This window comes from Haliotis rufescens, unplaced genomic scaffold (genome assembly GCF_023055435.1).
Source record: "Haliotis rufescens isolate VD_foot unplaced genomic scaffold, xgHalRufe1.0.p SCAF_16, whole genome shotgun sequence".
NCBI lineage: Eukaryota > Metazoa > Mollusca > Gastropoda > Lepetellida > Haliotidae > Haliotis > Haliotis rufescens.
In genome coordinates this window covers 3,522,471-3,549,858 of record NW_025963846.1, presented here as the reverse complement: position 1 = coordinate 3,549,858, position 27,388 = coordinate 3,522,471, and the positions used below count along the sequence as shown (strand labels likewise).

At 37.7% G+C, this 27,388-nt stretch overlaps 1 protein-coding gene across 1 annotated transcript; it reads left to right on the top strand.

Annotated features, from left to right (window-relative positions):
• Positions 1-383: 383 nt before the first annotated feature.
• On the top strand, positions 384-21,269 carry LOC124144289 (galactose-3-O-sulfotransferase 2-like). Its single transcript, XM_046513628.2, has 3 exons — positions 384-518; positions 1,649-1,704; positions 19,982-21,269. The coding sequence occupies exons 1-3, from the start codon at positions 384-386 to the stop codon at positions 21,177-21,179; spliced, it is 1,389 nt and encodes a 462-aa protein (XP_046369584.2). The 3' UTR covers positions 21,180-21,269.
• The last annotated feature ends 6,119 nt before the right edge of the window (positions 21,270-27,388 follow it).

Here is a 27,388-nt window from a genome sequence, read left to right as displayed (position 1 = left end):
TGTCAAAGTCCTTAACCTCAAAATTACTTTAATGGCACCGTTATTATTTCAAACTACGGGATATTAAAATCCGTCAATATAAATTGAAATTAAAGTCCCGGGCCCAATCACTACACGACATAATATGATATTCAATATATTAAAGAGTGAATTACTTGGATACACACTAAATGAGCGAAGGGCGGTTATACCAAAGTTATGACTTCTCTTTAGGCAAGCTATTGTCTGTGTGACAGATGCCTCGCAGTAACGAGACAGAGAAAGATACCGCTGTTAAATGTTAACAAAGCTCCTACCTCCAATCGTTAGCATCAGAGTGAACCTTACAAGCACAGTTATTGAATGACGTAACGACACCTATGTCCCACACAATGATTAATCGAATGTATCTCAAAGATAACGCCAAACCAACCTGTTTGAACCACACAGGCTTCAAACGTGACACGTGCACGATCATCATTGAGGATAGAATAAAGGACACTTCACCGTCTGTCAGTTGCAAGGATAACTTTCTTAAGGTAAGATATCACTTTTATATTGTTATAGTTTCATATTCCCATAGCTTTATCATATTAATGTTTTACCGAGTATATATTTAGGGTTTAATTTTTCTTTCACCATGTTTCTATAATGTTACGAGTGTACGTGAGATCTTCAAAGAGATCTTCCCCGCATCATGTATCTGAAAATATAGGTTCGCCTAATTTAATCTGAAGCTACATCAGCTGATCAGCTAATTAACCCAAAGGTGATGGTGAGGTGAAATTGGGTTTAACGTCGCGTCCAAGATTATTGCACTTATATAGCGACGTGCATGCACGTGTATTTGTGTGTGTGGCTGCTTGTACTAGTCCGGACTGATGCCGATTTATAGTGCTAGCTCACTGAGATACCATGCCGCAGTTTACCATGAATACCCCACTCAGACACAGTATACTGACTCCGAGCCGACCAGTCCTTGTTTTAGCCCCTTAATGCCGAGCGCCAGACAGGGTAACAACAAGTACCATCTTTTAACGTCTTTTGGTATGACGCGGCCGGGGATTGAACCCCGGACCTTCCGCTCTCCGGGCGGACGCTCTACCACAAGACCACGGAGGCGGCTAACCCAAAGGGATTCTGGGTTAGAATAGGTAACTTGCTCAACCTGTGTTGTCGTCAGAGGCGACTTAATGGATCGGGAGGTCAGATTCTGTCTTGGTTGATGACGTGTCAACGTACCCCGACGTCGTTGGCCGTTGCTCACAATATCAATCACTGGATTGTCTGACCAAGATTCGATTGTCTACAGGCCGTTGACATATACCTTGAATATTGCTCAGTGTGGTGTGTGCTATAAAAAAACATACAACATAATCAGTAATGGCTATTATACTTTACAGTATAATTATGATTGTTGAAATGATAGTGAATGCCGTCGACGGTTGGTCGATATCGCGGGACTACTGTCTTAGGAAAGTCGATGTTCCGGTCCGACACATTACCCAACGTACCACTGACTGTGACAGTACAGTTTATTGTGATTTTGCTTCGTGTTGTAACATTAAATGATTGGAGGATTGTTTATACGCTGACGGTTCCGTCTATATTGAAAAAAAAGAGTTTTATACGAAAATGTATATAAAATATAGCGTCTTTCATGTTTCAGCAACTAAGTTCATACATGAAGATGTACAGCATGCGAGTACAGTTCATGCTATGCAGGTAAGAGTGAATATCCTCTGCGATGTCCAAGCAAATTATGTTTTTTATTTTCTATTTTAAACAAACTGACACTCTAAATGGGCTAACACTAGTCACACTAAAAATCATTCAATGAACGCATCAAGGGCATAAGCCTTTAAGAAATAATTGATGCATTTATAGGTACATGTACATGCTTTATGACTCGTAGAACTAAAACTATATTAAATGCCTTGATATGAAAAATAGTTTTGGTATGGGGTGTGTGTACGGTGACACTATCGTCTAGGGTACTGCAGAGTTGCGTCCTACAGGTGTCCTAGAAACCTATTATCATGGGTTCGAATCCCGGTTCGCCCTGATTGTAATTCTAAATTGTCAGCACCATGCCCGTGATCGTGGGTTTCGGGATAGTGGTCCAATATCTGCATCATGTCTACGTGAAGCTGATGTAATCCCAATACCGTTCAAAGAGAACCACACCATTTCCCTCACTACCAATAAAGAGTAAAAGTTGTACATGTTTACATATTTCTAATAAATGAGGCATAAACGGTATTTTTGTTTCTAAAGAAAACAACTATCATGTCAACCAACAATCTGTATTTAGCATCCGAGGTATCTTGAATATAAAACAATTAACACGTCTTATTTTAATTCTGGAAACCCAATAATCCAGAAACTCTACGGTCTTTGCCCAGTCTTGGTCAAAGGTATTTACAAAATTAAAAATGCTGTTTTCATGGGAACATACCAAGCAAAAAAAAATGAAAAAAAAAATGTTCAAAAACTCAATATTTACACTATGTCGCCCATGGGCGAGAAAAAGGTTTGGCCGAATATTTTGCTTTACTCAAAAGTCATGTTTTTGTTTCGCAAATACATATATGTATATCTTTCAAGTATCATGACACAAAACGTAACTCAGCTTAACTTAATTCAACGATTTTATAGCGATATAGAAATATTTCGCCCATGGGCGAGAAGAAGGTTTGGCCCATGGGCGAGAATATGTTCCTTTACTCAAAACTCATGTGTTTGTTTCGCAAATACATATATGTATATCTTTCCGGAATCACGACACAACACTTTACTCATTTTAACTTAATTCAACGATTTAATAGCGATATTGAACTATTTCGCCCATGGGCGAAAATATTTTCCCTTGCTCAACAGTTTTAGTTTCGCAAATACATTAAGGGTTTTATAAGCATGACACATGATTCAACTCATTTTAACTTAATTCAACTAATTTTTGGCGTTATTAAAATATTTCGCCCATGTTTTCGTCAGTCCATTTAAAGAATTATCTAATTGTGTACAAAGTATATTGTATCATGTGAAATATACTTTATATTATATCATTACATTACCATTTAAAAAGGGCCTTTGGTTGGATGTTTCCTTTGCAGAAATTTCACCTTTTCTACATATTGCAACGATCTTTAATGAACCCGGCCTTACCTCTCAAAACGTTTTGACAGTTTATCATACGAATTCATGCGCGTGTACACCAATTCATTGGCGTTATTTTCCAACTAATTAAAGTTTAGTTTGTTTCTTTTACATTTCCCATTTTATGTCTCGTTGATACATCACACTGGGAAAATAAGTGACACTAGATATGCAATATACAGGTACACGTGCGCGTATTTTAATGGGGAAAAAACCCGATTCGTCTTTCATTGCATATTCATTGATATGTGGATATATTAAGCACAAAGACAAAAAATGTTTATGAAAGATCAATTAGTGCCTTGATATATTCAACGAAATGTGTATCATCGTTGAATGGGTCATTCAAGAAAAGTATGTTTGGAGGAGATATCAAAGGAACCGCCCAATATACACAGTGTCGTCCGGTGAATTACCACCCTACCCTGTCCGTAACAGTTATGTAATCGGTACACAAAAATATTTGATGCGGTGTCAGTGTGGAAGGACTGTCCATAGTAACAATCAACAAGGACAATGCCGTACTAATTACCTAGTGACGCACGTAACAACGACTGTCAATGTGTCTGCTACAGCTACCATACCATCATCCCTAGGCCTGTCACAACTGGCATATCAACGGCTTATTCAAAATATAATTGTAGAAACGTCGTTAAGAGACTAACGTATGTCGTATACAGTCCTCATATTTGATTAAAAAAGAGTAAATACGTCAACTAGGAATTCAACTGGATGTTACCTTCCTTATATCAGCTAACAGCCCTGTTTGTGAAAATATGTACTAGACATAAGATTTTAAGACTAATAAAATCAATTGCAAGACTGCAAAGACCATAAAACCGAATTAAATATGTCTTGGTATCATCTCTTGTGTATTAGATAATGGCAATGACATGAAATGTTTTAACGTTAGATTAGGAAGGAGAAACATTAAAGTGTTTTATAATACTTGGGAACTAGAGCAATAAGATAAACATAAACATGCATGGAATGGAATAGGGAAAATGGTGAAAACAAATTGAAATAGATTTTAATAAAACATTATTGTACTTAATAACTTGCAAAAGCGGTGCCCAAAATTGTTTGACCGTGTTATGTGTGTTGTAGATTGACGACTAGCAAGTAATTGTCATGTTGTACGCATGGTTCCATATGCAAATTCAGATATACGACCGGTATAAAACTGAGAACTGATATGCCAAGTATAACCTGCCTTCACACACGGAAGCAACATACTTGTGTGTATGCCCTCGCCTCTGAAAAATGTATCACTAAAGTATTTGCATTGTAATAAATATAATAGTAATAATAAAACTTGGTAAATTTGGTAGGTCTCCGACAGATATGATTTTCAGTTATTTTACACGTTTGATTGATACGGATTACGTACATGTAGTCTAGTCACTGTCTCTAATGTATCTGCTTGTTAAAAATTTCAAATGTCCTGTTATAGCACTGTTCCTAAAATAAGGCAGTTTCTTTTATCGGGTATAAATAGTTGATTCGTCTTGTCACGCAGTCATTTTTACTTTATCGAATGGTTTCCACGAAAAATTCCGGCAGAGAGTTTTGTATTTTATTATATACATGTACTGTTAATTGTAGAAGATGCTTACATCACTGTATCTCAGAACGCAAAACTGATAACATTCAAACATGTTATTAGTACACAGTTAATTGTTACAGAAGAAGAAGATATTTTATCAAGGTGTCGCATGATATACATACATGAGGACAGTTAAACAGTTAAAAACAATTATTGCATATCATCCGGCCGATACGGCCTATGGGACACCAAATACCTCATAAGTACAAATGCTAGGCATTGCCTAAAAGTCGGGCCGGGCCGGGCCAAAGTGTTGTTGGCTAATAACTTCATTATCGGCGATCATACCTACATATTATTGATGCAACAAACACGCATGACATTACTGAACAATCACTGACCAAAAACGTGAAACATAATTAGGTATTTCGGAGTAAATTGCTTGAAAACCAGAAAGTGGAGCTGTGCGTAAGCGTCGCTGATCTAGGTAACATGTAAAAGAGCAATCTTTAAACGAAATAAGATTTGAAACGTATCAAATACTTCTAGGATAGTACTATATCTATGTAAATACCACTTAATAATATCACTTTTCATCGTGTATAAAGCAGACACGTTGGTTAAAGTAGACCTCTTCTCCCTATACTCTCAACAGTATCACAAGTGTTCGATCCGACTTGGCCCGGGCTGTCAAAATCAACTTAAACCTCACAGATGTAACATGAAATGGATTCACACCTATAGATTAGTATTATATCTACCTAAATATCTCTTTATAGTGTCTCAGATCGCGGTTTTTAAAGAAAACAAGGTGCTCAAAGTGAAGCCCTTTTCCCTCTACATTCTCAACATAGTCTCTATCAAAAGTGTTTGGCTTGTGCTCGGTCCGACTTGGCCCGGGCTGTCAAAATCAACTTTAAACACACAGATGTATCATCAATGTAGAGAGAAAAGGGCTTCACTTTGAGCACCAAGTTTTCTTAACATACCGCGATCTGAGACACTATAAAGTGGTATATAGGTAGATATTATATTATTTTCTCATGGAACATCTATAAGATGTACAGCTACATGTATTTACCAAAAGAAAGAATCTACGCTTTTACTTCATTAAGTAAACATTCACTCATATTGAACATCTCCAGCAGTTTTGTCCATGTTGAGATCCACTGAAATGGTTAGTTCACTTGTTACATTTATATTGAACAGAACGATATTTGTGATTAAATATGATTGTGGATACATTTACCTTGGCTATATTTTAAAATTCAACAATAGCTTGCGTGTGGTTTGTTTGGAAGCATAAAATCAACTATTGTTTGTAAAAAACATTTGTGTCTGTTAATATATATGTTTTTTTAAAGGAAGAGGTGTTTGAATAAATAATTATTTGTGTGTTCACAAACCCCTATCATGTAATTATATTTTCCTGTTTTATATAACATGTTGTTTGCATGTAAAATAAATGTCCCTGTTCACCAATTTAGAAAGTCAATAAGCGAAATAAAACTGAGTAACAGACTGTGTATTATAGATCCATAGAAATACGATTGCATAAACGATCAATTCAGAATACAACAGGTGTAAGGTGTGGCTAATTGAAATGTATCTCGATGACTAATTGAAATGTATTTCGCAGGTAATAATCAATAAACATTGTGACAGAAAAACAAGTAAAGGATTGAGTTGAATTTTAGTTTTGCAAAAGAGGTACGTGGTTTCAGTGGATGAAACTAAGTTTGACAATGTTGCAAATGATCACTTTCTTTGACTTCATTACGGATTCCTCAACCTGTATCGAGGAGAATTGTTTACGGTTAAGTAAAATTCTAATTAAGATTTCTTAAAGCTGTCACGGTGGCAAATTCAAACTTCGATATCAGGGTACACAGTTCTATTGTAAAGTCAGATTGGGAGTTCGAGATGGCGCTATGCATTTTTATCTCGAATTTGAAATAAGCGGTTAAATTTACATGTTTTGTTTGTTGTTGTTTTTGTTTAACGCCACACTCAGCAATATGCCAGCTATATGACGGAGGTCATGCAAATAATCAAGTCTGGACCTGACAATCCAGTGATTGACATCACGAGCATCAATCCACATAATTGGGATAAGATGACATGCATCCAATCAACCAAGTCAGCGACTGACAACCAACCCGATCCCGTTAGTCGCCTCTAACGACAACCATAGTCACCTTTTAATACAAACATTGGTTGCTGAAGATCTGTTCTAACCCTGATCTTCACAGGTACAAATCTATATGTATTTTTATGGTGAGGCGGTCGTGATCGGAGAATAGGTTCGAGAGTTCGGTACACACATTCGTGGTAAATATCTCTCATGTTGTGGATGCTAGGGATTTTGTCATGTTTTGAAGAAATGTCATCACTGTCATGCTTTTGATGGTACACAAAACGTAAGCTTTACCTCGAACATGCTAGTTCCGGTCACAAAATATATGCTTTACCTTTTACTGTTTTTGTATTAATAACATTACAACGTTTCTCAAGGTTACAGACTGAAAGGATTCATTAAAGTGCATTTTAAGCACCTAAAATTGACAACTAACACCCTGATCGCAAAACTCCTAACGATTTCTACTAAAATTAGATACGTAGCCTTTGCTGAACCCGAATTTTGAATGACTGACATATACGTACTTTCTTGTGTTCTCATACATAAAACAGCAGTGAAAACATGATCTAACATGGCTTAATGTGGAATGTGTCTAGGATTGTAAACTGTCCATATTATTCCAAATTGTATGCATACACATGTGTCATGTCTTTATTTGGTTTTGTGTCTCTACCCGCTAACATATATGGCAAGATATAACCTCCAGGATAGTGGACGATGTGGACACTGACGTAAGTTTCTACAACATGTCCAAACATTCCCAAACAGACAGAACCATATGCTTTCTGAAAGTCAACGCAGCACATCGTTGATGTCGTTGTCGTTTTTGTCGTCTACGTCATCATTATCCTTCAAGGATAGTGGACGGTATGGACACTGGAATATTTCGAATATTTGGAAATGTGTGCATTTTAATTAATATAAACACTATTTTAAGCGTCAGGAAACGGGATTTTTCTTGTCATGAATGGCGAGTATTACAACTTGGGAAGCTAACTTGACATTTCGTTAGTACGGTCCTCATACTGTCTTTGCCTTGTTTCTCCTGAATTTCATTAGTTTCAAAAGAAACAGATTAATCGGTCATACAATGGTTTCATTTTATTTATCAAAAAGGACCATATCAGATTTGTTCGCTTGGATACGTCTGACTCTGTATGTGGGCGTATTCCAAAGAATTTTATATGTAATTATCATCTCCCACGACGCCATCTGCATATTCTGGATCGTACCATTGATGGTCTCGGAGTCAAAACCACACATTACGGTAAAAAGAGGATCGAACTATGCCAAAGATATTGTGTTTGTGTCAAGCTGGACATCAACTTTGACACAAAATCTTACATTGACGTTTTCGAGTCGCAGGTGACTGGTTCTGGGTCGATTTGATATGGCACTTCGCTTAATTGGCACTCATTTCTGTACCGTCCAGCACCATCAACAAAATAAACATTAACATTGATATTCAGTACTGCATCAATGGGTCGTTTAGGAAAATCCATTGAATGACTTGTTTTCAGTCTTGACATGCTTCAAAAGAGGATCTTCAGATAAATAAATATGTGCAATAGTGCACGATTAAATTCAATCATGAAAGGCCTCCTTGTTAATCACACCATAGACGTTAAAATATGGTGATCATCCTCATCTTAAACAACTATCATCATCATTATCATTATGATGTTTATGTTCCCGTCACAGTACATCGTATTTAAAGAAAACAAGGTATAGATATAAACACATTTGATGATACATCTGTGAGTTTAAAGTTGATTTTGACAGCCCGGGCCAAGTCGGACCCAACACAAGCCAAACACTTTTGATAGAGACTATGTTGAGAATGTAGAGGGGCAAGGGCTTCACTTTGAGCACCTTGTTTTCTTTAAATACGATGTACTGTGACATTATAAAGTGGTTTATAGGTAGATAAAATACTAAGCTACAGATGTAAACACATTTGATGATACATCTGTGTGTTTAAAGTTGATTTTGACGGCCCGGGCCAAGTCGGACCCAACACAAGCCAAACACTTTTGATAGAGACTATGTTGAGAATGTAGAGGGAAAAGGGTTTCACTTGGAACACCTTGTTTTCTTTGAATACGATGTACTGAGACATTATATAGTGGTATGTAGGTAGATATAATACTAAGCTACAGATGTAAACACATTTGATGATACATCTGTGTGTTTAAAGTTGATTTTGACAGACGGGACCAAGTCGGACCCAACGCAAGCAAAAAACACTTTTGATGGAGACTATGTTGAGAATGTAGAGGGAAAAGGGCTTCACTTTGAGCACCTTGTTTTCTTTAAATACAGCGACTTGAGACACTATGAAGTGGTATATAGGTAGGTATAATGCTAGTCTATAGATGTAAACACATTTGATAAAACAATTGTGTGTTTAAAGTTGATTTTGACAGCCCGGGCCAAGTCGCACCCAACACTTCTGACAGAGATTTTCTTAAGAAAATACAGTAAAAGTGTTTGACTTTAACGGACCAGTTTTCTTTAAATACACGATAAAGTGGTATATAGGTAGCTATTATACTCGTTTATAGATGTGAATACATTTGAATATACATCTGTGAGGTTTAAGTTTATTATGTTTATTCAAATAGGTATTCAACTTCCTAAGAGATAACGACCTACTAACAAATTTACAATCAGGATTTATGCCAGGAGATTCCACATCAAATCAATTAACCTATTTGTATAATTTCATAGCTAAAGCTCTTGACGAAGGAAAAGAAGTTAGAGCAGTCTTCTGCGATATAAGTAAAGCCTTTGATAAGGTATAGCATAGAGGAATTATTAAAAAACTGAAAACTCATGGTACCCAAGGCGAACTATTAAAATGGTTTGAAAGTTATTTAGAAAATAGAGTACAAAGGGTAGCAATTAACGGCTACAAATCTGACAAGAAAGCTGTACTTGCTGGAGTACCTCAGGGCTCAGTCCTTGGACCACTTCTTTTTCTGATATACATTAACGATATTGTATGTGCTATTGAAAGTAACATTCGTCTCTTTGCAGATGACACTTCATTATATGTTATCATAGAAGATCCATCAGTTGCTGCTACCTGTCTTAACAATGATCTAGATACAATTTCACAATGGGTCCGTAAGTGGCAGGTTACATTTAACCCAAATAAGACCGAAACCATCCAATTCTCACGTAAAGCTAACCCGTCTCTAAAGCCGAACCTACTCATGGACGGAACAATCATAAAAGAAGTCAAAAGTCATAAACATTTAGGAGTGACACTCCAAAGCGACTGTACATGGACTGATCACATTAATGATATTGTTCAAAAAGTTCGCCCTATGATCAGTTGTCTGAGGAGTTTTAAATACCGATTATCACGTAAAACCTTGGATACTACGTATAAGTCCTATATCTTGCCAATATTTGACTATTGTTCGTACATTTGGGATAACTGTACGTCTGAGCAATCGCGTATATTAGAAAGCTTACATCTTGATGCCCTGAGAACTATATGTGGTGCCGTTCGTGGCACAAGTCATAAGAAACTTTATAATGAAACTAAATCTCAATCCTTGCAAGATAGAACATACTGCCAAAAATTAACTTTTTTCTTTAAAATGTATACTAACCAATTCCCAAGCTATCTTTGTGATTTGATCCCAAACTTTGTCTCCGAAACTACAAACTATAATTAAAAAAACAGTTCTGAAATACAAGGAATTTATAGCCGTACTTCTTCTTACGCCAAATCCTTTTTACCAGACACAATACACTTATGGAATGCTCTACCAAACTCCAAAGAGTCAAGTAGTCTGTCAGAATTTAAAAACCTAATTACGAAAACCGAAAATAAGACTTATTTTGACCTTAGTTATGGCACTCGATTCTGTCAAATCGTTCACTGCCGCCTCAGACTCGGTTGTAGCTACCTAAACGCCGATAAGTATTATAACAGACATTTAATTGACAGTCCGTGTTGCTCCTGTGGATATCAGAGTGAAAACGCCCTACACTATTTTTTTTCTTGCTGTAACTTTACTCAGATAAGACTTAATATGCACTTTTACACTGCCGGTTACAAGCTGGATACTATTATGAACGGAAACAATGAACTTGCTCATTCTGAAAACCAGAAATTAGTTGAATCCGTAAACGATTTCATCATCAAGACAAAACGTTTCAGCTCTTCACAAATTAATAATTAAATTAACTGGACAATAACCTCATGATTGACTATTACCTTTGTTACAAACGACTTGTTAGACACACACAAGCTGTAACTTTCCATTTATGTTCACTTTGTATTTGTATTTGATGTAATTTGTACAAACATATTATTTAAATAATGTCTATATCGATGACGTCACATCCTTCATTTCAATATGTAATATATGTTGTATAGGAGCGGTGTTAACATAAGCTGTAAAGCTTGTTCACCAATCCCAACTCATTTCAAGGAATAAAAATATGTTTACACAAAAAAACAAAAAAAAGTTGATTTTGATAGCCTGGGGCCATGTCGGACCCAACAGAGATTTTCTTAAGAAAATACAGTAAAAGTGTTTGACTTTAACAGACCAGTTTTCTTTAAATACGATGTACTGTGACATTATAAAGTGGTATATATGTAGATATAATACTAGTCTATGGATGTAAACACATTTGATGATGCATCTGTCTGTTTAAAGTTGATTGTGACATCCCGGGCCATGTCGGACCCAACACAAGCCAAACACTTTTGATAGATATGAACACACAATGACATTTAGAAAGTGGACAAATGTAACAAATGTTATATCTGGGATAACACGTTCTTAGTAAAGTACAGATTCTAGAACTTTTTACTAGAATCTGTACTTCTGTACTTTACTAAGAAAGTGTTATCCCAAATATAACATTTGTTACATTTGACCACTTTCTAAATGACACTGTGTATTCTTAGCTTTCGGCCACGGGAGCCGTGCCAATTTACATTTGTCAGGGGTTACTCAAAGTACGTGATCTAGACTACCAGTTGTCGGACTTTGTGTGCTGGCGATTAGGTGCCTCGCCCTGGCAGGTGTGGGTTCGAATCCCGGAGGGGACTCAACCCCCCAAAAGTACTAGAATCTGTACTTTACTAAGAAAGTGTTATCCCAAATATAACATTTGTTACTTTTGATAGAGACTATGTTGAGAATGTAGAGGGAAAGGGACTTCACTTTGAGCACCTTGTTTTCTTTTAATACGATGTACTGTGACATAATAAAGTGGTATACCTGGTAGATATAATACTAATCTATAGATGTAAACACATTTGAAGATACATTTGTGTGTTTAAAGTCTATTTTGACAGCCCGGGCCAAGTTGGACCCAACACAGACAAAACACTTTTGATAGAGACTATGTTAAGAATGCAGAGGGAAAAGGGCTCCACTTTGAGCACCTTGTTTTCTTTAACTACCGCAATATGAGACAATAAAGTGGTATAAAATAAGATAAAATACTAAAGTGCTAGGACAGTTATTAACACGTGTCGTGTCAGCCCTGTGACATTCGCGAATATCCACTTCCAGAAAACATCCTGTGTTGGGTTAACATGAATTATTAAAGGTTAATTAGGGATGCCCAACACGTTAGTAATGAAAGAAGAGTAGTCAAAACACTATCGTTTCCTGCCCAGGACACCCCTACACGCTAAGGTCGGTGAGAAACATTCTTATCAAAGAAAACACACAGTCAAGACACTGACTTTTCTACGAGGACTCACGGTATGTAGTCATAATTATCAGTTTATTACATGGTTGAAGATGCACTTTGATTCAAACTCAATGAAATGAGAAAAACTATACGTTTGTGGACATTTGAGATCTGCCTAGATATGCACGTTTCGTTTTATTTTTCTGCAATTCATTTTGAGTATTACCCGCTGGCCCGGCCCGGCCCGACTGTTAAAAGGGTATTAGTGCAGTCAGCCATGGTAAATGGAGAGACAATAATAAGGTGATTAATTATAGGCTGTTGCAGAATATGCGGTAAAAGTGTAGTCATTTATACATATACACATTACACATATACAGATGAAATACACGATATGATACAGTGCAAGAACAAATTAAAGGGGCACTGATCTAAAGCAATTCCCCGGGACTGGTTGTTGCCTTGGTCACATTGGTCAACAAAATGAAATACAGTTTTCGAGATAATAAGGAAATGTAAGTATATTTGTGGGTAGCATCGGTAATGGTGACGAAGTTTTGATAAGTCACTTGCTTGGTAATTTTGCGATTTTCGTTTACACTATTTTTACTTGCAACACAAAGTAAATATTTCAACTGAGCATTGCTTTATTATAGTGTGTATATTTTTTTACAGTCAAAATGTGTAACATTTTAAAATTTATTAAACGCCTCAATATTCAGTTATTTTACAAAGTGACTGAAAAACATTTCCATCTGTATTATTATGATAACGAATTCCAAACATTTTGATGTTTAATGTCATCACCAAGAGACTAAATGTAACATTGAAATGTACATTTCTATGTTGTTTGGCTTCTAATCCTACATAATAATCTGTTGTGATGTTTTTAGGCCCTTTTGATCGTCTTAATCAATTTTAGTCAATCTGGACAGATGTTTCAGTCAAAATGACTGAAATATTTACACATTTTATAAATTGCCTGAGAGAATCACATTTTACAAATTGACGGTAATATATACACGCTTACAAAGGAAAAGACTTGTGAAAACAACGTCTATCGCGCATTGAAGAATGTCCCAACCAAGACGTAGAGGAACAGGAACGAATCGGTTCAATGCTACAGCCAATGAAGGAAAACAAAATGCAAATATCATAATTACAACATACCAAATTTATGTGTATAAATTTTAGGCAGCTTCCTTGTGCGAGGAATGTATCCGTGAATATCCACACAAAGGAACAATATCCCACTTGTCTGTACCTGTACAAAGAAACCTATTCGATGTCACGTGTCTCTGTAACAATCAAATATTTTAAAAGATATATATCGTTTCGGGATATTATAACCCGTGTTCGTTTCTCAGCTGACCACTTAGATTGTTTCAGGTGTTTCACATAGGTGTCAAGTCTCAAGGGTCGGCTGAGAAAGCCCACGTGACAACTATTTTCATAACGTCCACGGTTCCTAAAAAATCCATTGAGTGATAGATAACAATGAGCAATCAATTAACGTGTTATCAGTTAACCCTTTGAACAAAGTATGTAGTTTTTACATCGGCACTTCACGCCTTTGTTTTAGTAAACCTAGATATGTAAACACTCACTTTTGACATATCTGTGCAAGATAACAGTGATTAATCAATCAACGTATTTTCTGTTAATCCTTTGATGACTAGGAACGATCTGTTGATTTACAAAAAAAGTAAATCAACTGATCATTCACCTCTTGCTGGGCTGTCACGTGCATATATTACATAACACACATTTCACCTCACTTCAAACCTGGATTCAGATTGAATAATTACCCCAGACACAATAAATGCCAAATGGGAACCTTTTTCAGGTTATTGGGGCGGTTAGGACCAAACTTTTTCAGCTCAGAGTGCCATTCTCCCCAGTGTTAGTGGTCCTGGAACCAATAGTGTCAAACAGGTTCTGCACAATATGTCAGATTCAACTGTTCAGCAACATTGTCACTGAATTTCAGAACTCTGTCATGATCAAGGATTTCGAAGGTGAACGAGGGGAAAGGCAGACGCACGTGGATTTACTCTCAGGTTATTATTGTCTGGAGTTCACATTTGGGGGCATTTCATATACTAATTGAACAGAGTTCACCTGCACATGTCCACTTTAGTGAGACAGACTGTAACCCAAAATGCAATGAGCCGTAGCTCTCAATCCCTTATAACAACGACAACAACAACCAGGGTGAGGGCACAGTAAGGTTAAACCGTGTCCACCAGACAACCTCAGGTGGCTAACGCCATATCTCCCATCAAGTCAGCTCTATTTTTCAGCGCTTAATTATTTTTTTACATTTTTAATAAAAGGAATTTAAAAAATCACACTTAACAAACCTACACATTACCAAATACAAAACTTTATAACCCTTTCTAGACTTCGTTCCAATTAACCTGGATCATTCAACTCGCTCGCGAAGGTCGTATACGACTTTAAAGTGAATACATCTACAGTGTACAAGTAACTTTTAACTGTATCATACATACTCATGATAAGCAATTACTTTCGTTCCTAATTCGAATGAGCACATTCTGGGACTAAATCTGCAAAAGGACAGACACAATATTTCTTTGTACAATGCAAACGATACAAACGTAGCGGCTGATAATAGAGACAATGATTTAATAATCTGCAATATATCATTTGTTCTCGTTCAATCTATTGTACATATTGAAGTGATTGTAAAGTTTGAAGAAGTACTAAAATGTTGTCGTATTATGAATGAATTTAGAATATGAATAGCGAAAAACAGTCACCATATGGGATGTACGTACATGTATAACTTGTCTTCCAGCACCACGCTTGTGCCGAGGCCCATGGTCATAAAACTAATCGGTCCCATAAAAGGAGCAACAAGATTCGCAGATATCCCGCTGTACTTGCTATGGTGGTAACCTCCCAAAACCCCTACATCCCATTTCCCCTACAGCTTAAGACAACAAAGTTCAAGGTCCATTGCACTGCTAATCCTTAGTCTGTTACCTATTTCATACAATGGAACAACCCAAGAAACACGAATAGATTGAGATAAATATTTAATTACGATTACGATATTATTCAAAATTCATAATACATTATAATAAAATGTTCATTTTTCAAAATTCATAATACCTTATAATAAAATGTTCATTTTTCAAAATTCATAATACATTATAAAAAAATGTTCATTTTTCAAAATTCATAATACATTATAACAAAATGTTCATTTTTCAAAATTCATAATACATTATAATAAAATGTTCATTTTTCAAAATTCATAATACATTATAATAAAATGTTCATTTTTCAAAATTCATAATACATTATAACAAAATGTTCATTTTTCAAAATTCATAATACATTATAATAAATTTCATCTCAAATGTTCAATTCACTCTTTATCCCAGCCTGAGGAGATGGCCAACCGCATCTAGAAACTGCATTGGGGATTTCACCTCTCTATTCAACTCGTCCTTCAGGCGGCAGAGACGGTTCTCCACCTCTCTGTACACTCTCTTCCTGCCTGTTGGAGCTGCTCCAAAGTCGAGCTGTAAAATCTTAGCTCGTTCTGCCTGTTCCACCTTCCTGACTACCTCCACAAATCGGTAGATGTTGGGATGTCGGTGAGGGTGACCTCGGTTGAGTCGGTTATGAAAGCCTACCAGGTTGTTGTTCGTCCTGGGACGTGTTGTACCGTGATGGTTCCACAGTGGAAGGGGGAATCGTGCTCACGTGTCCTGGATCTTGTTCTGGGGGAGTAGGGGTAGGCCAGCTGCTCTTCTTATCCACTTGCAGACTTCAGGATCTTCTCAATAGGCGACAGCTAGTCCCAGATGCTGGACCTTCCTCCATATCGCCTGGCAGTAATGGAAGAAACATCCATTCACATCGGCAGTAAGAAACACGACTTTGACAGCACGAATAGCAGCCATTGGCTGAAGTCTGTCTGGATGCATGACACAGTCCAGGGCAGGCAGTGAACGTTCCATCCATGTATAGAATCTCAGATGACTGCAAGGCCTCTAGACTCTCTAGACTGCCAAACGCCAGAATCTTGTCATCATTACCGTCTTGTTTCTTCCTATTGTTATTTTTGTAATTTCTAAAAATTGTCTTCTCATCATACAGGCATCTTTCATTACACTTACATTAATTCTTTTTTTTTTAAACTTTCCTTTAAGTCCCCTTATCCCCTAAAGCTCTACCCCTTTTATTTCTACTACCTCTACTCCAGACCTTAATCTCTCCTTTAGTCGAGTTCATAATGCCAGACAGGTAAATGCCGCGTGTTGTTTTAACTAATTGTAGGAGAAATGGGTTGTAGGGGAAATAGGATGTAGGGGTTTTGGGAGATAACCGCTATGGTTCACGCCCAATTGCCAGAGGACCTTATCATCAGACAGACCAGTCAAGTGTGACCAGTGTACCTGCCTGGTCTTACCTCCTAATTACTGAGCTGCCCAATACTGTCATACTGTTGGCAGAGTAAGCTACTCCAACTCGTTGAGTGATACAGATCAACCAGATTATGATTGTGTTTTTTTTAAGTTGCTTTTGATCTGTGTCGGGTTGCAGTTGTTTTATTAGGCAAGACCAGGGGTAGTTTTTTCAATGAAACCTTTTAACCGTTGAGTTTGTTTTGTATTCATTTCATCAAATGCATTGTTAGGTAGAACAATAACACGTTATATAGATTAAACATCTCCCTAACCTGAGTATAGTCTCACATGTACTATGAGTACCCTACGATATTACTTTGAGTAGACATTGAGTGGGCAACTAACAAACAAACAAAACTTTGAGGAATTCTCAACAATCACTATGACGAGGTATGCATATCTTGCAATCAACCTGAATCCAGTTACTGGAATGTCAAACCCGGGCTTGGTTAAAACAAGAATTGCAGTTAGATCCGCTATATGTTGTAGATCTCCCGTAGTCAAGAGATGCAATAGCGAGGAAGCACCATGTCAATTTATGAGGGACAGACAACTACTCCAACATATATAAACAGAGCAGCTAAAGATAAAAATAAAATCATATCATGTACGAAAATAGAAATCATATCAACACAAAAAGAGAAAGTGTATGAGTACTAACACTTGCAATAGATATTTGAACCCTACGCACACACACGAGTCCCATTCGACAGTCTACAACACACGAATAACTGTCAAACAAGTTTGGGTACCCCTTGTGTTCAGGCAAGTTATTTAGTTCAATAATTTTGTATTTTCAATTTGTTTTCACCATTTTCTCTATTCCATGCATGTTTATTATGCTACATTTTATTGCTCATGTTCCCAAGTATTATAAAACACTTTAATGTTTCTCCTTCTTAATCTAACGTTATAACATTTCAGGTCATTGCCATCATCTAACACACAAGAGATGATACCAAGACATATTTAAATCGGTTTTTATGGTCTATGCGGTCTTACAATTGATTTTATTAGTCTTTAAATCTTATGTCTAGTACATATTTTCACAAACAGGGCTGTTAGCTGATATAAGGAAGGTAACATCCAGTTGAATTCCCAGTTGACGTATTTACTTCTTTTTTTTTAATCAATTATGAGGACTGTATACGACATACGTTAGTCTCTTAACGACGTTTCTACAATTAATATTTTGAATAAGCCCTTAATATGCCAGTTGTGACAGGCCTAGGGATGATGATATAGTAGCTGTAGCAGACAGATTGACAGTCGTTGTTACGTGCGTCACTAGGTAATTACTGCGGCATTGACCTTGTTGATTGATACTATGATTTGAGGATTTCTGTGGCCAGTGGCGGACGTAATTCAAACTCCTTCCACACTGACACCGCATCAAATATATTTGTGTGCCGATTACATAACTGTTACAGACAGGGTGGGGTGGTAGTTCACCGGACGACACTGTGTATATTGGGCGGCTCCTTTGATATCTCCTCCAAACATACTTTTATTGAATGACCCATTAAACGATGATACACATTTCTTTGAATATATCAAGACACTAATTCATCTTTCATAAACATTTTTTGTCTTTGTGCTTAATATATACACATATCAACGAAAATATGTAATACATGTATCCACAAGAAATTATACATATACAGGTTAGGTATTTGCCCACCGCAACACCTGCATAACTGTTTATTCACGCGTGGTGTGGTAGATCGTAACTAACCGATAGCAGGTATTGTAGAATCACCTGTAAATAAGGCCGACACTGTAATTAGATACAACGTACTAATGAGAATATGAGAATTATCACAAGAAGGCTGTTGCGTTTTTCTTAACTGTTACCATTTTCATACCAAAAGTGACAATGCATTTAAAAGTTACTTAAGTTTTCCTCAATCGCATTGAAACATAATTCCCACTGGTCAGTTAGACACCGCATGTAATTAAATAACTATTTCGAGATTTCGTTAGAATGTGAGATATTCAGCCAGAATTTATTGTTATGCAATAAAAGGCGAATAGTTTTTTCCATTAAAATACGCGCACGTGTTCCTGTATACTGCAAAACTAGTGTCACGTAATTGCCCAGTGTGATGTATCAACGGGACATAAAATGGGAAATGAAAAAGAAACTAACTAAACTCTAATGTTGTGGAAAATAACTCAGATGAATTGGAGTACACGCGCATGAATTCGTATGATAACCTGTCAAAACGTTTTGAGAGGTAAGACCGGGTTTATTAAAGCTCGCTACAATACGTAAAACAGGTGAAATTTGTAAAACTTCTAAAAAGGAAACATCCAACCAAAGGCCTTTTTAAATAGTAATGTAATGATATGATATAAAGTATATTTCACATGATACAATATACTTTGCACAAGTTAGTTGATGCTTTAAAGGGACTGACGAAAACATGGGCGAAATATTTTAATAACGCCACAAATAAGTTGAACTAAGTTAAAATGAGGTGAATCATATGTCATGCTTATAATCCCTTAATGTATTTGCGAAACTAAAACTGTTGAGCAAAGGAAAATATTCTCGCCCATGGGCGAAATATTTCAACATCGCTATAAAATAGTTGAATTAAGTTATAATGAGTTACATTTTGTGTCATGATACTTGAAAGAAATATATTTATGTATTTGCGAAACGAAAACATGAGTTTTAAGTAAAGGAACATATTCTCGCCAATGGGCCTGCCCATGGGCCAAACCTTTTTCTCGCATATGGGCGAAATATTTCAATATCACTATACAATCGTTGAATTAAATTAAAATGAGTTAAAATTTGTGTCATGATACTTGAAAGAAATACACTTATGTATTTGCGGTTTTAAGTAAAGGAACATATTCTCGCCCATGGGCGACATAGTGTAATTATTGAGTTTTTGAACAATTTTTTTTTTCATTTTGTCTTCCTTGGTATGTTTCCACGAAAACAGCATGTAGAGTTTCTGGATTATTGGGTTTCCAGAATTAAAATGGGACGTGTTAATTGCAATTGATACTGTTCTGATGTTTCAGAGGTGTGTGCACAGTCATTGCAGTGGCCACACTCATGTCAATCTCGCACATTGGTTATGAAGTGTACAGAGATAAGATCAAGGCCCTGGTCTTGGACCCACACTGCCAGCAAGCGTTACGAGATGCTTCAGAAGATCCTCCAGTTGTTGAAGAATACAACCCTAATATACACAACGCAACAATTTCGCCTAATCAGTCATCCGAGATACGCCATATTGCGTTTTTGAAAGCCCACAAATGTGCGAGTTCCACAATGATGAACATATTTTACAGATTTGGAAATAAAAGGAACCTCAATTTTGTCCTTCCCTTCAAAGGTACCTATTTGGACATGAGAGATCAACGTGACCGTGTAACATTGATCCCTCCTGACATGGAGTCAGGCTATGATATTCTCTGTAATCATCTGCATTATTATAACCATCAAGTCATAGCGCGATTTCTGCCATCTGACACAGTGTATTTTGCTATTGTACGAGAACCTTTCCAAAGAATGTACTCAGCATTTCATTTTTATCGAAATGTGCATCATTTTAAGGAACTGATGGAAATCAAAGGACCGGATCCCTTTGAAACCTATATCAACGACCCCGGGGCTTATGAACTTAAGGCAGGTGGTCTTTCTCAAACAAATAATAAAATGGCCAGAGATTTTGGCTTTCCTCTACGAGACTATAAAAACGTTTCCAAATTTAAGGATCATCTTACACAACTTGACAAAGAGTTCAACCTTGTCATTATAGCGGATCTGTTCTACGAATCAATAGTGCTCATGCGACGAATATTAAAGTGGCCAATGGAAGACATACTGTTTTTGAAAATAAACGCACACTCACATAAAACAATTACAATGAAAAACATCCCTGACCAACTGAAACCTTACCTTGCTCTTGATTATATGCTGTATAATCATTTTCTGTCAAAATTCAAAGAACGCATTGCTTTAGAAGGGCCAACGTTTGGGGATGAGGTGGATTACTTTCAAAGTATCAACACAAAGACCACCGAGTTTTGTCAGAGAAACACTGCAGATAAACAGTTGACATTTCGTGCAAATGACTGGCATGATACATTTGATGTTACTCGTGACGATTGCGATTTGCTGAGTTTACATGAGGTACCGTTTGTGAATTTGATTCGGATAAAGCACAAAGAACGACTGCGGAGGTTAGGGGCGAATATAACCTTCCTTTTTTAAACCACCTTGTTAAGTCTCCCCGTTAAAAAGGACCCGTGAAGATCCGGGGTAGAATAGGTCTTTGGCAACCCATGCTTGCCGTAAAAGATGACTGTGCTTGTCGTAATAGGCGACTAACGGGATCGGGTGGTCAGGCTCGCTGACTTGGTTGATGCATGTCATCGATCCCAATTGCGTGGATCGATGCTCAAGATTTCAATCACTAGATTGTCTGGTCCAGACTCGACTATTTACAGACCGCCGTCATATAGCTGTAATATTGCTGGGTGCGGCTTTAAACAACCAACCAACCAATCCGGGGGGGGGGGGGGGGGGGGGGGGGGGTTATCCAACTAAAATGCAATGAATTACTATGGTGTAAATTCTGGGGTATGATGATGCGGCATCAACCTCATCACCGGTCTATTTGGCCGCCTCTTACGACCCGCATAGGCTTCTTGTGACCTATAATTCTAACCCGGTATCCACACGCGAACCGACTTTGCGACCATCGAACGACAACCAAATATCCTCACTGTTTGTCAGAAAACATTTATTACTCTGCCATACGCTAGCAATACATACTCTGTATTAAACCAGACTGCATCAGTGGATGTGTTGGCAAATGCTCATCTTAGTATTTTTAATATCATGTAGAGTATGTCAGTCAAAGCAACGCAGCGACACTCTTGTCGACACTGCATTATCTAACGCCTGGAGGTTTTTTTCAGCTTTCATCCATGTGTTGAGGCAACAGGTGGTGGTGGGTCAATACATTTGTATCACCAGGAACACATTTTGTCGTTTGCTTCCATACTACTGTCATGAATTAATTGAAAAATTTAATAGACAGTTTTCTTTACGCGACTTCTTTTTTATGAGGAAGCGATAATGTACATGCGTACTTCATAATGGATTGCGAGAAGTTTGATCTTGTGATAACTTAGCAACATAATTATTGATTTCTTTTTTACCAGCGTGCTCCATTGTAAAAACTTATATTTCCTTTGTTATGTGTGATGACACATGAGTGTATAATGGAGATGTTGGGATGCATTTTTGTTTTAGATACTACCTTATCCTCTCGAGGTGTTGTGTTTAATTTACGGTGTTATACTTATTTGAAGCCACTGTTGTATATATGAATACAAATTCATGTTAAAGTGTTTTTTTTCAGTTAAATAGCAACGGCTTTCATATTGAGTGAAATAAACATTTAGTGATCGAATATTTTATTTGTCTGCATTTTTAGTTTTTACCTGATATTGCGTTTATATTGTCATGCTTTTGTGTATTAGATGTGTTTGTTTGGTAGTTGTTTAACGCCCCACTCAGCAACATCCCAGCTATATAACGAAGGCAGGTAAGCAATGTCTGGATCAGACAATCCTGTGATCGATATTGTGAACAACGATCCAAGTCACCGTGCCTGACCAACCGATCCATTTGGTCGCCACTAACAACCAGCATAGGTTTCTAAATACCAATTCTACCCCGAAATTTTGTTTAGAATGAAATCAAATTTGATATTTGCTTAGTTTCAACACATATGTTCCTTCCTTTTCAATATTATAAAGTTTGACCTTGTTTTGACCATGATCTTAAATTATCCCAAAAGGCATATTCGGCCGAGGTACCTTAGCTTTGGCATTTGTGTTTCTCCTTTAGGGGATTTCATATGTTGGTCAAATCATTGAGGACCCGTGAAGATTCCGGGGTAGAATAGGTCTTCAGCAACCCATGCTTGCCGTAAAAAGGTGACTATGTTTGTCGTAAAAGGCGACTAACGGGATCGGGTGGCCAGGCTCGCTGACATGGTTGATGCATTTCATCGATCCCAATTGCGTGGATCGATGCTCAAGATTTCAATCACTGGATTGTCTGGTCCAGACTCGATTATTTACAGCCCCCGCCATATAGCTGGCATATTGCTAAGTACGACTTAAAACAACAAACAAAAATCAAATGATTCAGCTTTTTTTTAATGTCCATGATCGCACTTTTTATAAATGTGTGTCATTGTTGACATTTTAAACTGTTGACTGCACATCAAGGTGAGCTACAGTGTTGTGGACTATTGACAAAAGTGTATGTACTTTTTTAACATCAACATGCATATGAAGAATCAATGGCAATAGAAAATAACAAACACTGAAGATAAAACAGGATATAAAACATCAGATCGTTATTTTGAAATATTCTTCGTAACTGTTAAAACTGGTTCTGTCAAAAATAGTATAATTTAAAAAAAATCATTCAAATCAGAACAAATATAGCTATACCGACACCTACACGTGATGGAACGTGTCGTGTGGCAGTCATCGTCTTCGGTTTCTCTGCAGAATGGACCAGTTCTGTCTCTGAGCGGAGTGTTGTAGAGTGTTGTAGCATCCTGTCTCAACGCTGAAGGGTCATACCTTGAAAGGCACTTCTGTCACGTATGGTTCAACAAGTGGACATATTTTAATGTGCACTCCGTTCTTATGCTATTTCAATCTACTCTGGTGGTACGCGTGGCCCAGTCGTCTAAAGCGCCGCGATTTGTTATGCAGAGTTGCGTCCCTTGGGCACGCCAGAAACCTATGATGATGGGTTCGAATCCCGGTTCGCCCCGATTATGTTTCCAGGTTTGTCAGCACCATACCGTGGCTCATGGGTTTCGTCGAAGTGGTAAACGTCTGAGACCTGCATCACTTCTGGCTTTCCTCCCACATTAAGCTGACATGCCCTGATATAACTGAAATACTGAAAAAAAGCCTCATACCAAACTCACTTTTACTTACTACTGTATCTCACAAAACGTTAAAGAGACATTGGTCCATAAACAGTGTGTGAGAATGCGTGCGTGCATATGTGTGTGCATGTGTGCGTGTGTAATAGCTAGAGGAGTCTTGACAGAACTTTATCGGATATAGAGGAACAGGTGCGAGGCAAATTGGTGAGGCAAATCAGAGATCTATATTGGAATACTGTTAATAGCGGCGTTAAACCCAACTCACTCACTCAACCTACTCTTCTTTTATTCTGTTGTGTCATGCTGCCCTCCATTCAGGCTTAAACTGTTCAAATTTTCTTGGATTTCTGACGCCACAAATTTGATGTCATTTTGATTATCTAATGAAACAATCTGCGATGAGACGTATTCATTAGCTTGTTTTCTTCTTGCTACACATTTGTAACTCCATAAGAAACCACGGTGGACAATGCGTCCGTGTTGGTGATTACGGAAGCGTGACACATCTTCCCTTTTTCGAACAGACGGAGACATCCTCAGAATCCCCCAGCTCTGTTCTGAACAGTTTCTATTCACGACGCTGATTTCCATTACTCACCAAACCACTGTCACAAAACGTTGTGAAGGTACAATTCCAAGTAATGAAATGAGTAGTCTAAGGGCTGTCCTGGATGAACATGTTAATGCCCTAGCCACACGGTTATACTCAAAGCGATCTGTTGAAAGTATGCCGAGATGGTTACAACAATCTACAACAACACTACAAGTGCAGCATGTTGGAGATATAGAAGCGCTCTTAAAATGCATGATACAAATACTGTGATGTTGGTGGGGACAGGAAAAGGGATGCCTATGAGAATACGGATGGGCATGCCGGAGTGGATGAAGTTTGATTTTTTGGGATGTCTAGACACTATTATTATTACTAACACAATATAAAATGTCAACGCCAGAGAATAACCAGTCTCGATTATCCGACGAAACCGATTATATTATATAAACAATCATGACATCAGGTGTTAGGAAAGACATGTTGTCTCTGAGTTAATCATTTACTTATTAATCTAAACTGAACTAATTATTAATCTCATATTACGAATTTCACTTATTTGTAAAAGGCAAGCTCAACGAAGTCATGGTTGTCTGAAGTAATATCGGTTGACGGCGGTCTGTAAATAATCGGGTCTGGACCAGACAATCCATCGATTGACATCATGAGCATTGATCCATGCAATTGGGATTCGATGACATGCACCAACGAGGTCAGCGAGCCTGACCACCCGATCCCGTATGTCGCCTCTTACGACAAGCATAGTCGCTTTTTACGGCAAGCGTGGGTTGCTGAAGACCTTTTCTACCCCGGATCTTCACGGGTCCTAGGGCGAACGTAAAATCTGTTACTTCGACCACACATTCCACGTTGGAGAAGGAGATGACGTTGTTGAATGCTTCTGAAGCCTGCTTGTAAGGCCCCCTTTTGGAAGACTGCTCACGTGTGTTCACGCTCCTCAATGAAGTATGAGATACAAGTGATTAATATCCAGCAATATCAAGACGGGGCTGGAACACCTGACATGGGCACTGCGTGACTGATTAATTCACGATCATTCATCTCATATCTGAAATACGTTAGTTGGTTGGTTTGTAGTTTAACTCCGCACTCAGCAATATTCCAGCTATATGACGGCGGTCTGTAACATAATCGAGTCTGGACCAGCCAATCCAGTGATTAATATCATGAGCATCGATCCACGCAATTGGGACCTGTTACGTGAAGGTGTCTATGTTGTTATCAGTGTAAGTGAGTGTGTGTGGTTTACGCAGCTTTCAGCAATATTTCAGCAAACAAACAAACATAACTTAACAGGCTTTCCCGACGAATCCGCTGGTGAATAGGCCACAGCAACCTATGCAAGTCGAACGAGGAGGAGGAGGTGGTCAGACTTGGTTGCGCGGTTGAATGCATGTCATCACACCCCTACGACCTTGGACGTTGCTGATAATATCAATCAATGGTTTGGATGTCCAGAATCGATTATTTACAGGGCGTCTTCATGTAGCGGGACGTTACTGACTGTGGCGTTAATAAAAAAGAATAAAGAAACGCGTCGTCGGTTATTACCAGATACGTTACAGAGGACGTTAAGCTTTTCACTAAGGCAAGACTCCAGCTGTACTCCAGCTATTCTATCGACGTAAATGAGCACTGGATTGTCTGGTCCAGACTCGATTATTTACAGACCGCTGTCAATATAGCTGGAACATTGCTGAGTGAGGCGTTAAACAACAAACAAACAAACGCAAAATGTGCTGAAGTTCGTTATGTCGCGTCAGACATAGCAAACTCTAGGCCAAGCTGCAGGCAACCTAGGCTGACACTGTAGCCATTGAAGAGAGTATGGCAGGTTCAACAAAAAATACATATTTATCATTTGGCCCAGAATACAAACAATTTTCACATTCAGTATTGTAATTGATTTCAGGTATTTCTTACCTTAATAATATTGTTTACATAATCTAGGAATAAAACAGTTAGATATGACATTATGTCTAATATATCTATACAGGATGCAAATAAGTAAGACATGAATATAGACCAGTCAATCCAGTGATTGACATCATGAACACCGATCTACGCAAATGGGTTACGATGACATGCATGCATCAACCAACAAAGTTTCATTGCAACAATCATCATGCTAAACAGTTTTGTTCTATGAGGTCTGATCATATCATGGCATTAACAATATTTATTCTGAGGACTGACCGCCTCCATGGTCTATTGGTAGAGCGTCCGATCGGAGAGCAGGTGGTCCGGGGTTCGATCCCCGACCGCGTCATACCAAAAGACAATAAAAGATGGTACTTTTTTTTACCCTGTCTGGCGCTCGGCATAAAGGGGCTGAAAACAAGGACTGGTCGGCTCGGAGTCAGTATACTGTGTCTGAGTGGGATATTCATGTTACAATGCGGCATGGTATCTCAGTGTGCTACCGCAATTAATCGGCATCAGTCCGGACTAGTACAAGCAGCCACACACACACACGTGCATGCACATCTTTATCTAAGTGCAATAATTTAAATCCCATTTCACCTCACCTATTCTGAGGACGTCAAAAACATTAATGATAAACAATGTATTTGAATTTAGTTTAAACAAATATTTGTCAAGAATGTAGTCAATAAACACATAATTTAATGCAACTACAGATATACACGTATAACATACTATGTTTTGTTTAACAATCTCCATGATGTTAATGTAACCATAAACTTATCAAAGTCAAAGTCAAAGTCAATGAATGAGAATGCGCATGCGTGAAGGTGAGAAGTCGCAGGTTTCAGCTGTCCTACAAAATTGTGAATATTGTCGAAAAGATGGCTCACTAATACAACTCTGCATCCAAATCTGCATCTAGATCACTATGGGTATAACGCTCGATGTTTGGCGAGCAAGGATCGGGTGTTTCATCCCTCCCCGTGGACATAGAAACGT